The following is an 11827-nucleotide window of genomic DNA, read 5'->3' on the forward strand; positions in this document are numbered from 1 at the left end:
TTATACTCTCAACTTTTACTCTCACGCTTAAAATATTGATGTAGACACTTTAGATGTCCACATGAAAAAAAAACCTTTCGGTTACTGAATAAATTTGAGGGAGTATGATTTGGCAATCGTTATGCCATGGAACCAAGTTCACCATCCATGGTGAACACGGTCCCAACGGTAACGGTGCACCGTTATCTTTTTTTTTTTTTCCTTAATTAACTACACGACTTTTCTTCTTCATTTTCACATTTCGCGGTTTTACTTCCTCTTCGCGCAAGTTTCTTCAACATTCATAAATTATGAATGTGCAGGCATGGATTTATGAATGTGCAGTTATGAAATTATGAATTTTCTGTTATGAGATTATGAATTTTCTGTTATGAAATTATAAATTTACAGAAAATTCATAATTACATAACTGTAAATTCATAATCTCATAACAGAAAATTCATAATTTAATAAATGTTTTTCTTTTATGCGATTATGAATTTTCTGTTATGAGATTATGAATGTACAGTACATTCATAATCTTATAACAAAAAAATTCATAATCTAAATAAACGCGCGCCGCTAATAACACATTAACTAATTTTTTTTTTTTCCCGTAAAATCGACACCGTTCCCGGGCATAATTTGCAATGATTTGGAATCACGTGATGCGCCGAAGTCCGGACACTACAAATCGACCAACTTCTTTCCCGCCAAAATAGATTTGCATTGACGCGGTATGTCTCACATTTCTAACCACTACTGTTCTCTTCTGAAGCTCTGCTGCGACACCCAAAACCGCGCACAATTGAAGAAGCTCCACTGCCGGATAATCAAAACCGTATCGAACGTAGAGACATTCTTGCTGAACAACCTCATCAATGCATACAGCAAGCTCGACGACTTCGTGTACGCACGCCGCGTGTTCGATCAAATTCCCAGGCCAAACCAGTTCTCATGGAACACCATTCTCTCCGTTTACTCCAAAGCCGGAAACTTTCTGGAAATGCAGGAAGTATTCCGCATGGTCCCGAGGAAAGATGGGGTTTCTTGGAATTTGGTTATTTCGGGTTATGCCTCTCACGGCTCGGTTGATGAGGCTTTGAGGGCTTTTAAGTTGATGTTGAGGGATGGGAGGGTGAATTTGAACAGAATCACGTTTTCTACCATGCTTATATTGTCTTTGAGCAATGGTTGGATCCAATTGGGGAGGCAAATTCACGGACAGATAGTGAAGTGTGGGTTTGAGTCGTATGTTTTTGTGGGGAGTCCCTTGACGGATATGTATGCGAAACTTGGGTTTATTAGTGAGGCAAAACAGGTTTTTGATGAGTTACCAGAGAGAAATTTGGTTTTGTCTAACACAATGATTATGGGTTTTCTGAGGTGTGGGATGGTGAAAGAGGCGGAGAGATTGTTTATGTGTTTGCCAGAGAGGGATTCTATATCATGGACTACAATGATTACTGGGCTAACACAGAATTGTCTAGATATAAAAGCTTTAGAATTGTTCAGAGAAATGAGACTGGAAGGTTTGGCAATTGACCAGTTTACCTTTGGGAGTATTTTGACTGCTTGTGGAAGTTTACTGGCATTGAAAGAAGGTAAACAGATTCATGCTTATGCAATCAGAAGTTATCATATGGATAACATTTTTGTTGGCAGTGCGCTTGTTGATATGTATTCCAAGTGTAGAAGCATTAACTATGCAGAGAATGTCTTTAGGAGGATGAAAAGCAAAAATGTTGTGTCTTGGACTGCATTGGTAGTGGGTTATGGCCAAAATGGATACAGTGAAGAAGCTGTTCGGACGTTTTGTGAGATGCAACGGAATAGAGTCAAGGCAGATGAATTTACTTTAGGAAGTGTCGTTAGCTCGTGTGCAAACCTAGCAAGCATAGAAGAAGGAGCCCAGTTTCATGGTCAAGCATTAGTTTCAGGCTTGATTTCCTTCATTACAGTTTCCAATGCTCTTGTAACCCTGTATGGTAAGTGTGGAAGTATAGAAGAATCTCATAAACTGTTCAATGAGATGGCGGTTAAGGATGAGGTCACTTGGACTGCATTGGTTTCCGGGTATGCACAGTTTGGAAAAGCCGCTGAAACTATTGACCTTTTTGAGAAAATGCTTGCACAAGGACTGCAACCAGATGGAGTGACTTTTGTTGGGGTTCTAGCTGCTTGCAGTAGGGCAGGACTTGTAGATAAAGGGAAATATTATTTTGATTCAATGGTAAGAGAACATAGAATTATGCCTACTCTTGATCACTATACTTGCATGATTGATCTATTAAGCCGCTCTGGACAGTTAGAAGAAGCAAAACACTTTATACAAAAGATGCCCTGCCATCCTGATGCAATTGGTTGGGCTACACTGCTGAGCTCTTGTAGAACTCGTGGTAATATGGAAATTGGGAAATGGGCAGCTGAGTCTCTTTTGCAAATAGAGCCTCAAAATCCAGCCAGCTATGTCTTGCTTTCAAGCATGCATGCTGCTAAAGGAGACTGGAATGAAGTGGCCCAGTTAAGGAAGGCAATGAGAGATAATGGTGTGAAAAAGGAACCAGGATTTAGTTGGATCAAATATAAAAACAAGCTGCATGTTTTCTCAGCTGATGATAAGTCCAGTCCATATTCAGACAAGATATATGCAGAGCTTGATACGTTGTACTGTAGAATGATAGAGGAGGGCTATATTCCTGATGTAAGCTCTGTCCAGCATAATATTGTGGAATCTGAGAAAGTGAAACTTCTTAACCACCATAGTGAGAAGCTTGCAATTGCCTTTGGTTTGATCTTTGTTCCTCCTGAGCTCCCCATAAAAGTGGTTAAAAATCTTAGGGTATGTGTTGATTGTCACAATGCAACTAAAATAATTTCCAGGATCACTGGAAGAGAAATTTTAGTAAGAGATGCTGTAAGATTCCATTTGTTTAAAGATGGAGAATGTTCTTGTGGAGATTTCTGGTGATATGCTGCCTGTCTTTTGACTATCAGAGAATGACAATCAGCTTCTTTCATGTTTATATGGAACCCATTAGTTGAGATGACAAGTGAATGCTCTGATTTGCTGATGGCATTGAACTTCTTATGATTACTATGGTGCCCTTAGAAAATTTTCTTCCAGTTCATACTATTGGAAGACTAGAAGGTGCCAAGGTGGAATAATTGCCTGTAAGAAATCTTTGTAGGATAGGGTGTTTCTTTTCCCAACAATTGAGTTGAAGTTTCCTAAGGAGAATCCAACCAATCGAGCAGTGAATCCTTCTTGACAAGGTAAGATTTCACTGTAGTTTTAATGTACGAAGTAATATATAAGAGACTCACTTGGTGTAATAGATCCTAGTCTGTCTTACTTGGAAAATTCTTGCCAAGAGGCTTAATTGATTAGTCAATGAACTAACATTCAAAGACTCTGATTGTAGAGCTTGTTGATGCCATTTTTTTGGTAACAAACATGGTTGTCGTCACCTGCTTTCTTCTATTTATAGATGTATACAAGCTCTATGCATTTGTAGATCATTTACTATTTCAGAAAGAAAAAGAAAGTTGCTTGGAAAATACATTTCATTTTTATATCATTATTTTCTTTCTGTTGAATTGTATTTTAGATTTTTAGATCTAAAAGTGAACCTGTGCCGATGCATATTTCACAAATATTATTCTATTGAATTTCTAAATTGAAAATATCTTGGGTGCAGTAACCGAGAGAGGGATGTCTCAAAACTCTCCAAGGAGATACAACCTAGAGATAAAAACACATGCTATTAAGGTATAAGAGTTTTGCCAAGATAGAGGAAGAATTACAACAAAAGGATTCTACTAATGCATATTAAGTACATTCAGAAGAAAACTGCTCAGATTTTTTAAATTTGAAAAGGGAGGCCAGTAATCCAGTATTGCAAGATGGTAATCTGGAGTTAATCATAGTCTTGTACTGATTTCATAGACTCTGATCGACTATGCTTTTGATTCTGCATTAATTGAGAAAGATCTAATTAGTGTTCATCTTGTGCTGGAAACAAGACTTGGGTAATGTAGCAAAGCCAAAGAGGGTTACCTGCATCTGTCTGCAAATTTCAATGATTTCAGCAATTGGCGCCCAGTCTCCAAAGTTTCTTTCAATGAACTGATAAGCGATGCCAGTTTTGCCTTTGCCAACTATAAAGAGACCACCTTTTATCTCTCCTTCTCCTCTGAAGTTCTGATCCAGTCCCATAGCCTTTGCTCGCTTGTAATTTGCAATGGCTCGAGGATTGAGTAGAAATCCTGAGATGAACTTATCCTTTAGCAGCTGCCCTCCACCCAGAGCCTTGAAAAATTCCATGCCCCTGTCGTGAAGTACAGCCCCACCCCAATATCTTGGCCAGAAATCTTTTACCTAATCCGTTAAAGTCAAACTTGAGAGCTGTTTTAAAGAAACATGTCAACTGAAATCAACATACTTACCTCTGATTCTATGTACTCATGAATAACAGCAATCAATTTAATGCCAAGTGAGTCAAATATAGGCTTTTTGGAATATAGTTGGTGGGCTTCAGCTCTGCACATGATGCACCTGTTTCCACATTTATTCACAGATGAAATAAGAATGTAGTTTCACATTTTAATGTTTTAAGATGGACTCTATACATGTATTTGTATTTATGTATGAGCTCTGTGATGTTAAAGCCTTAGTTATAATACGCTTTGACATCAATATGTGCCGTTGCTTGTCTGAGGCCAAGATTAGCCAAGGCATTAACCTTCATGTAGTACATTGAATGCTTCTAAGTCAATGTGACTATGTAAAAGCTATTTTCTTGATCTCAAGGTGTTTTTTTCTTAGTAATTATGGCAATAGAAAGTTTTTTGATACATTTGATTGTTACTTTTTTCGCCCAGTTGATTAGTTAGCCGGTTACATGCATGATTATGCTGAATAAAAAGTAACTAACAAAAATTCTAAACGCAGGATATACTTGGAAGATTTACCCTGGGCGCCGGATACAAAGGAGAAGTGCTGGTTCATCACGCCACAGTTCTGAGGCCTTCATGGGAGGAGTCTTTGTTTTTACCAGACGCTCTATTCCCATCTTATATTCTGGCATTATTTTTTGAACTGAGATGTTCTCAATATCAGTATACGGAGCAACATTCTCAACTACTGGGGGAGCCTGCACACAACCACATGCTCTAGGCTCTGCAGGCATTGCTGCCACAACTCCCTTGAAGACATGTCCTTCTTTGAGCTTGTAATCAGCCATTGACTGCTCCACAGATACCTCGGAAGCTAGAGTGCTTCTCGTCCTGCTCTGCATTTTTCTGGAGTTGATAGATGAAAGTTCCCGCGTGTAAATACTATCATTTCGGGTGGTGGTTCTCCTTCTTGCTGGGAGCATATAGGATTCTGGTAAAGGATTTGCTTCATAGGCATTAGTTCTGTCTATGAAACGGGCAATATGTCCCCTTTTCATTCCAAACTGTGATGAAAGATCTGAACTGCTCAAGTTAAGAAGCTGAGTAAGGGTTTTCCTGGAGGTCTCTAAACTGTCAGCATATTGCATTAGAGCACGACTGTGCAGGTATGACCTGATTTCTAGCGCATCCTTGAGCATAAAAAAAATCAGAGAAATGATTAACTGAATTTTTTTTTGTAATTTTGCAGATTGTAAAGCAAGACAACTTTAAGGTGAACTATGATCTGCCATATCTATACAATAATAGAGATATTTAAATGATAAAAATTCCAAAAATGATCTTGAGGACTGCTAGAGAAAATTGAACTCCTGAGTAATTGCATAGGAGAGTTTGAACACAAATCTCTTGTATCAGGAAAAGAAAATATAGCAAAGTCGATTCTAATAGTTAATTGAACCTTCTGTTGTTGTGTCATGTTTATCTCAGCCATGTCTTCCGAAGTCATAATCTTCAACGTCGGTACATCATCCCAGCCTTCCTCCAGCAGCTTAGGAAGAAGGGTCTTTAGACAGCCGTCTCCAATAAACTCCTCAACCGCAAAAGAAGCCATCTCCTTGTGAAGCAGAGAGAAAAACTAGCAAGCAAAATTTATTGAAGATGCCCACAAAGCTTGGTATATAAAAGAGAAGCACGTGGCTTTTGGTGCTTGTAGTCTGCAAGCTATGTGATTGGGTCTACAATGTTAACCTTAGAACAATTTTATCCCATATGATTTTAATATGATTTTATGACTTTCTTTGTTGGAAGGATTCAAGATTATATTTCTGATTGTCATTGCATACATGTTATGATACTGATATTTTCAGTCAGAATACTTTTACAATTTACACCTTGTTCTCCCTCTCTTTTCTGTTTATTGTTTATCTTGAAGAATTTACCGGTTGAAATGCTTTAAACAAGAATATTGTAATCTTTATAACTGAATGTGGAAAAATATGTACCAGAGACCAGAAGACTGTTACTGCCGGCTAAACATTTTTAGTTTTAAATAACATGTCTAATGTTAGGTGCTGCCGGCAAGACCTTTTCTCAAAGATTAAATTATGGTTAGCCTGCTTTGTTTTTAGTAACATTCAAACTTTAGGAAGTTTTTTACTTGTTAAGTTGGTAAATTCTCCATCGCGGTTGGTGGTATAGTTGACAAAAATGTCTAAGAATTCTATGCCTGCTAAACTGGCTTTTTGTGTGCTGGTCTCTTTGGATTTAGCTTCTCTTCATTTGCGAGAACATCTAAACAAAGTGATTGATAGCCTGATAGGAACTGTATTTTATGCTAGAACTATATCAGAAGATTTGCTGATCTTGGCAAAAGGACTTGAAAAGTTTTGGAAGAAAAGAAATATAAACAATGATAGGCTAATCCACATGTTTACATATGTTGAGTCTTGACTGCCTTCACATGTTTTTGAAACTAATGAGTGCAGAAAGATATTTACATGGTGAACGAGGTGGCGGTGAGCTGGGGCATCTTTTTCAAATGCATCAAGATTTTCTCGGCCATTTGCCTCGTGAGTACATCGCCATGGTGAAATGCTGTGATTAATGTAGCAGGAAACAGCCTGTCTTGTGATATATCTGAGGTAGACTGGTCGCCGCCTTTGGAAAGAATTTTTTCAATCATCCAAAACGATTTATGCCACAGGGCTTCTTCTCTGTGCTCCTTCACCACATTCAGCACGTGCTGGATCGCTTGCTTTTCCATCAACAAGCTCACGCTCTTGTCTATATCGACTTTATCATCCAACAATGTGGATATAGCAGACAGTGATGCTTCAACTACCTCTGCATTCTTGTGTTCCAGACAGGCTAACAGCCTCTCAACTGCCTTTGCATCGACCAAGCAAAATGTTTCCTCTGAAGAACACGTGCCTCTGTGAACCGGGCATAGTGGCACTTTGATGTGTTTGGTTGGATTAAGCGAGAAACATCTCCGCAACAGAGAAGCCTTCAGGTACTTGGCTTTCTTGGTTGGTGGTTTTGATAGATTAACTGATTGTTTTGACAAGTTCCCCAGTGCAGTTGCTGATAATTTCTGGATTTCATCGCTTGATGGTTTCATCAGTAATTCGGAGAAGATTAAAGTGAAGTTGTAGGTCTTCACCAATTGTAGTATTTGATGATCATACAATGTAGAGGTGAATCTGGCAAGAATTCCCACGAGTCCTTCAAAATATGCATTCACATGCCTTCTAGTTCCTGCTCCACCATTCTGGAGCTTGTTGATCTGGTTTATGATTGTGGGGACTGTTTTCCCCTCGACCAACGCGAGATTTAGGGTCAGGTTTTGATGGGGAAGCTTTGCCAAGAAAATGGCAGAAACCGCTTGCTTCTCTGTGATACAATCACCCACGGTTGAAGGCTGGACCAGGCTTACAGGTTGGCCTCTAGTTTTGCACAGTCTGTCTGATAAGGTATGCCCCATAAGTGGAGAGAGCGTGATGAGAAACTTGATCGAAGCAACGGCAAGTTCTTCGTTGGGGTAATTGATAAACTCGATCAGGATATACCCAGCATCTGTCTCCTTCACTGCAGAAACAATGGCAGCTGATGTTTTCTGAATTTTCATCAGGCACTGGAGGATTCTGATGAGGTTGATGTTCAGTTCATCCGGGCTTGAATTTCGTATCATGTGAACGATGTTTTGCACTGTGTACTCTGAATCGAATCTGTGCCCGTGCACGTTTACTTCCAGGCTCTCCAGCTGCAGCCCAAACTCTAGTATATTTGCAAGAATCCCAGCTGCCTCCTTCTTCGAGTCCATTGGTTCGTCGTAGATTTTCCTGTTGAAGATCTCCTCCACCATGACTTGTATGATCCCGGCTTCCACAAGAATGTTACCATTCGTGTGGTGCAGAGATATCTGTTTTAGAGCTTTAAAGGCTGCATTTCTGCTCAGAGAATTCCCAGTGTGCAACATTTTGATCAAAGCTGGAGAGGCTCTTTCTGCCACATAAGTGCTTCTGTCAGGTACAAGAACAATTTCTCCAATGTAGCTTGCCATCTCCATTCTCGTATCTTCATTTCCTGTCGAGTTTTACCAACAAGAACAGAAGAAGAAGACTAGTAACTCTTACGATCAACCAGAAAATTATAACCCAAAATGCATAATCAAACTATTATTTGCATATGCTGACCTTCATTTAGATAGTTTATTAGGGGTTCCCAATATCCGTTTTCTGCCATGTGCTTGATGTTGTGTGAAGATCTTTCCAGGCTCTTTAACACTTTATCAGCTGTTTCTGAAGTGAAATCATCATTCTCTCTGTACTTGGTTGTGATAAGCATCAGGATAGCGCCCGGGACTTCCTTGATGGTATCACAGAAAGATTGGCATTTCGAAAGCACGAGAAGAAGTGAGGCTGATGCATGCTTGACTGGTGAGTGATTACTTGACAGCATCCTTATGATTGTGGCAACGTCGATTTCTCTTGTGATCGTCTCCTGCATTGATACAATTACTTATTTCGATGTTTATGGATTCTTAGAAAGAGTAAAGGAATCACCTTCCCATCATTGTTATCTTCAGCTAACTCGTGCAACAATTCTAGTGTCACACGTCTTACGGTTCTGTTCTTGTAGTCCAGGAACTTGGCAAGTACCGGGATCATTCCTGTGCTGCAGACTTGAACCTGATTGTATGGCTTTCCCCGACAAATGGTTCGAAGATCTTCGATGGCATCCAGTACAATATCCTGTGTTTTGGCTGAAGATAAAGCCTCACGTGCCATCTTGATCCTCACTGCTTCGTTTCTGTCTTTCCATTCGTCTATTGTTGCTTTTAAGGCCATATTCGGGCGTAGGATTCTGGTTTTCAGCTTCTGTCCCGACTTGGGGCAAACGATTTCCTCCCTGCTCCCGAACTTACTGATCCATTCGACGATGGCTCTTCTCTCATAGGTTATTCCACTTTCTGTGGTTACGGGATCATCCATGATCTTCTTTGTCAGAGGGCAAAAGAAAGTCTCATACATAGGCTCCATGGATTGAGCCACTTGAGGGAAATGCAAATCCATTGATAGTTTATGTCTCCTGCTTCTCTCCGTCCATTGATCTCTCCCGTTCGAGCTCAGAGAACTATCCGAGAAGTAGATACTAGTTGTGTCTACTACCTGCAGATTCTCCATCGAAACATCAACATCAATAGAGTAAAGATCTGTTTCTGGTCTCTCAGTTTCTGCTCTTGATAGAACTGCAGGCTCGTTTCGCGTTTTCCCAGGTAAAAACCGTGCGGTTTTGATCTCGATGGACAGCGATTTAGCAGCAATGGCTGCATATTCTTGATCCCCATAGGCTGATGATGGCATGAGAGTTAGTCCTTTCCCTATTTCTTTCACTAAACCTTGAAGCTCTTCCAATTCTAAGCTTGCTTCCCCAGAGCCCCTCCCTGCTTTCTTGATTATATCTTCTGCAAGTCCAAAGCTTCTCCTTAGAGACTGTAGGATCTCTGCAACATGTGTTGGGGTGTTCTTGTTTATCTGCAGCTCCATTAGAACGGACGAGGCCCGGTATAGATAGCTCCCGATCTCCATGAAACTCTCCCTTTCCATCTCTGCGAGTTCTTCTGATTTTGTGAAGTCTGATATGTCTGCTAGCCAGGACTGAACACTCCCAGTTGAATCTTGATCTCCATTAAGCTGGGAAATTCAGAAAAGATTGGTTCAAGTCACTATGGAATTCATCAACTCAAAATGACAATAATCTGTTAGAGAGAATCCATACCGACATCTGTTAGCGCTGCCGCCTGGAATATGGAGTGGGAAGCTTGAGGTTGCTGATACTGAATCATGGGATCTGTTTGGAGGGAGAAAATTAAACACAGTTTAAGGATGAATCATTGAATGAGTCTCCATGATCATTGCTTCTAGATTTGGTGTAGCTTAATGAAGGGGACTAGGGATAGTTTTCATGTGTTACAAAGTCAAGATTATGGCAAAAAAACTCCCAATGGCTAAACTTGTGATGTCAGATTGGTTTGTGTTCTCAGCTGGTTGGTCATCTGATGAAGCAATTTTCAACAGATGGAATAGGTCTCTGCTGTGGTGGGGGATGGCATTTAAAAAATTTCACTTTGTTTAGTTTTAATGTTTCTTTCAACCCTTTTCAATTTTAACAGTGTGTTTACTTGTGGAGGTAAAAATAATAAATGCGGGTGGTCAAGTGGATGGAGCATGATTCTTGTATTTCAAGGTCAAATCTTTAGTTTTTGCCAACATTCTATTGGTTGAGCCAGTCGGTTTTTCTTAGTGTGGTTTACCTTTCTTGTGTGGTTTACGAGTTATTACAAAAAAGTAAGATTTACTCCGTGGATATCTACGAATAGTTGTTGCGATTTCCTTTGTTACCAAAAACAAAGAAGATAAATGCTACTTGACAATGCACAAAACCTTTTATATGGAGTATTAAATTAAAAAATATTATTAATTAGCTTTTTGTAACAGCTTATTGTTTCAAAATGCTAAAATTCAAAAATATACTCAAAATAATTTTTTTCGATCAGTTTTTTGAGAAAGTAATTTTGCATGTAATCAACTATCAGCTAACAGTTAATTTACCAAACACTTTTCTATAATCAGCTAATGCTAACAACTAGTCAAATCCACTAACTCAATCAGCTAAAATATATATCCAATGTCTTTTCAAGATTCATAAACTAGGGAATCAATCACATCTGATATATACCTTTCAGGCTATTAAAATTCAAACCAAATAAGTAAGCATAGATGGACAACATATATTAATAACGTGAACTCTAAGAAGACCTAATCAACAATTTCTATACTATAAATCTATAATTGACTACTTGTAGCATTTTAAAAGATATATATATAGGGGAAATAAGACAATATTATACTTAATAATGTCATATATCTAATAAAACATGATGAGGTATAACTTCATTTTGTATAAGTTATGCAAGTGATTGAACATATATTATTCGTACATTCTATTTTGGAGATATGACATTTAATAATCTACAAGAAAAGAGAAAGAAAGCATTATATGAATATTGTAGACTATATCGAATCAACATCTGAAAAACCAAACACATCAAGTCCGCTAGGGATGATTCAACACATGAAGATTAAGAGAAAATTTAAGACCATATGCATGTGAACTCACACACTGATTTTAAAATAATTGTTTACAATTATTTCAAATAAAAAATATTCGAAAATAAAACTGAATGGTGAAATAAACCTATTCGTGAGAGTGTTGTTTCATTCTAATGTATTCTGTAATCCAAATATACTAGTATTTTAGTTATAAACTTTGATTTTCATGGACCACATAGTATACAATGCTTTGGTATGACCTTTTCTTATCTACTTGCTAGAGCATTTAATGTAATATAGATCAACTTCTTCTTCTCTACTATCAAACTCATATG

At 38.6% G+C, this 11827-nt stretch overlaps 3 protein-coding genes across 5 annotated transcripts; 1 reads left to right on the forward strand and 2 right to left on the reverse strand.

The window, feature by feature from the left end:
* Positions 1-667: 667 nt before the first annotated feature.
* On the forward strand, positions 668-5020 carry LOC109146632 (putative pentatricopeptide repeat-containing protein At1g68930). 3 transcript variants are annotated; one of them, XM_019294287.1, is made up of 3 exons: positions 668-3255; positions 3681-3751; positions 4934-5020. In XM_019294287.1, exon 1 carries the CDS (start codon positions 719-721, stop codon positions 2948-2950), a length of 2232 nt encoding a protein of 743 aa, XP_019149832.1. In that variant the 5' UTR covers positions 668-718; the 3' UTR covers positions 2951-3255; positions 3681-3751; positions 4934-5020. The 3 variants fall into 3 exon arrangements, with proteins under 3 accessions (XP_019149832.1, XP_019149831.1, XP_019149830.1); XM_019294286.1 differs by lacking the exon at positions 3681-3751; XM_019294285.1 differs by lacking the exon at positions 4934-5020 and having other exon boundaries at positions 3681-3768.
* Positions 3726-6174, reverse strand: LOC109146634. Its single transcript, XM_019294288.1, has 5 exons — positions 5837-6174; positions 4954-5567; positions 4429-4537; positions 4040-4360; positions 3726-3953 (listed from the first exon to the last, which is right to left on the reverse strand). The coding sequence occupies exons 1-5, from the start codon at positions 5987-5989 to the stop codon at positions 3900-3902; spliced, it is 1251 nt and encodes a 416-aa protein (XP_019149833.1). The 5' UTR covers positions 5990-6174; the 3' UTR covers positions 3726-3899.
* A 547-nt stretch (positions 6175-6721) lies between these two features.
* LOC109146823 (putative U-box domain-containing protein 42) lies at positions 6722-10471 on the reverse strand. Its single transcript, XM_019294487.1, has 4 exons — positions 10159-10471; positions 8943-10073; positions 8574-8880; positions 6722-8463 (listed from the first exon to the last, which is right to left on the reverse strand). The coding sequence occupies exons 1-4, from the start codon at positions 10162-10164 to the stop codon at positions 6872-6874; spliced, it is 3036 nt and encodes a 1011-aa protein (XP_019150032.1). The 5' UTR covers positions 10165-10471; the 3' UTR covers positions 6722-6871.
* Positions 10472-11827: the final 1356 nt, after the last annotated feature.

Source organism: Ipomoea nil, unplaced genomic scaffold (genome assembly GCF_001879475.1).
Source record: "Ipomoea nil cultivar Tokyo-kokei standard unplaced genomic scaffold, Asagao_1.1 scaffold1936, whole genome shotgun sequence".
NCBI lineage: Eukaryota > Viridiplantae > Streptophyta > Magnoliopsida > Solanales > Convolvulaceae > Ipomoea > Ipomoea nil.

Excerpts from the sequence above, each read along its gene's own strand:
- LOC109146634 (XM_019294288.1), bottom strand. The coding sequence starts at position 5,989 with ATGGCTTCTTTTGCGGTTGAGGAGTTTATTGGAGACGGCTGTCTAAAG. Across the intron at positions 4,538-4,953 it reads CTTTGTATCCGGCGCCCAGG|GTGCATCATGTGCAGAGCTG; the intron begins GTAAATCTTCCA and ends ATGTGGAAACAG. Across the intron at positions 3,954-4,039 it reads AAATTTGCAGACAGATGCAG|AATCAAAAGCATAGTCGATC; the intron begins GTAACCCTCTTT and ends CAATTAATGCAG.
- LOC109146823 (XM_019294487.1), bottom strand. Across the intron at positions 8,881-8,942 it reads AAGATAACAATGATGGGAAG|GAGACGATCACAAGAGAAAT; the intron begins GTGATTCCTTTA and ends GTATCAATGCAG. Across the intron at positions 8,464-8,573 it reads AATAAACTATCTAAATGAAG|GAAATGAAGATACGAGAATG; the intron begins GTCAGCATATGC and ends AAAACTCGACAG.
- LOC109146632 (XM_019294287.1), top strand. The coding sequence starts at position 719 with ATGTCTCACATTTCTAACCACTACTGTTCTCTTCTGAAGCTCTGCTGC.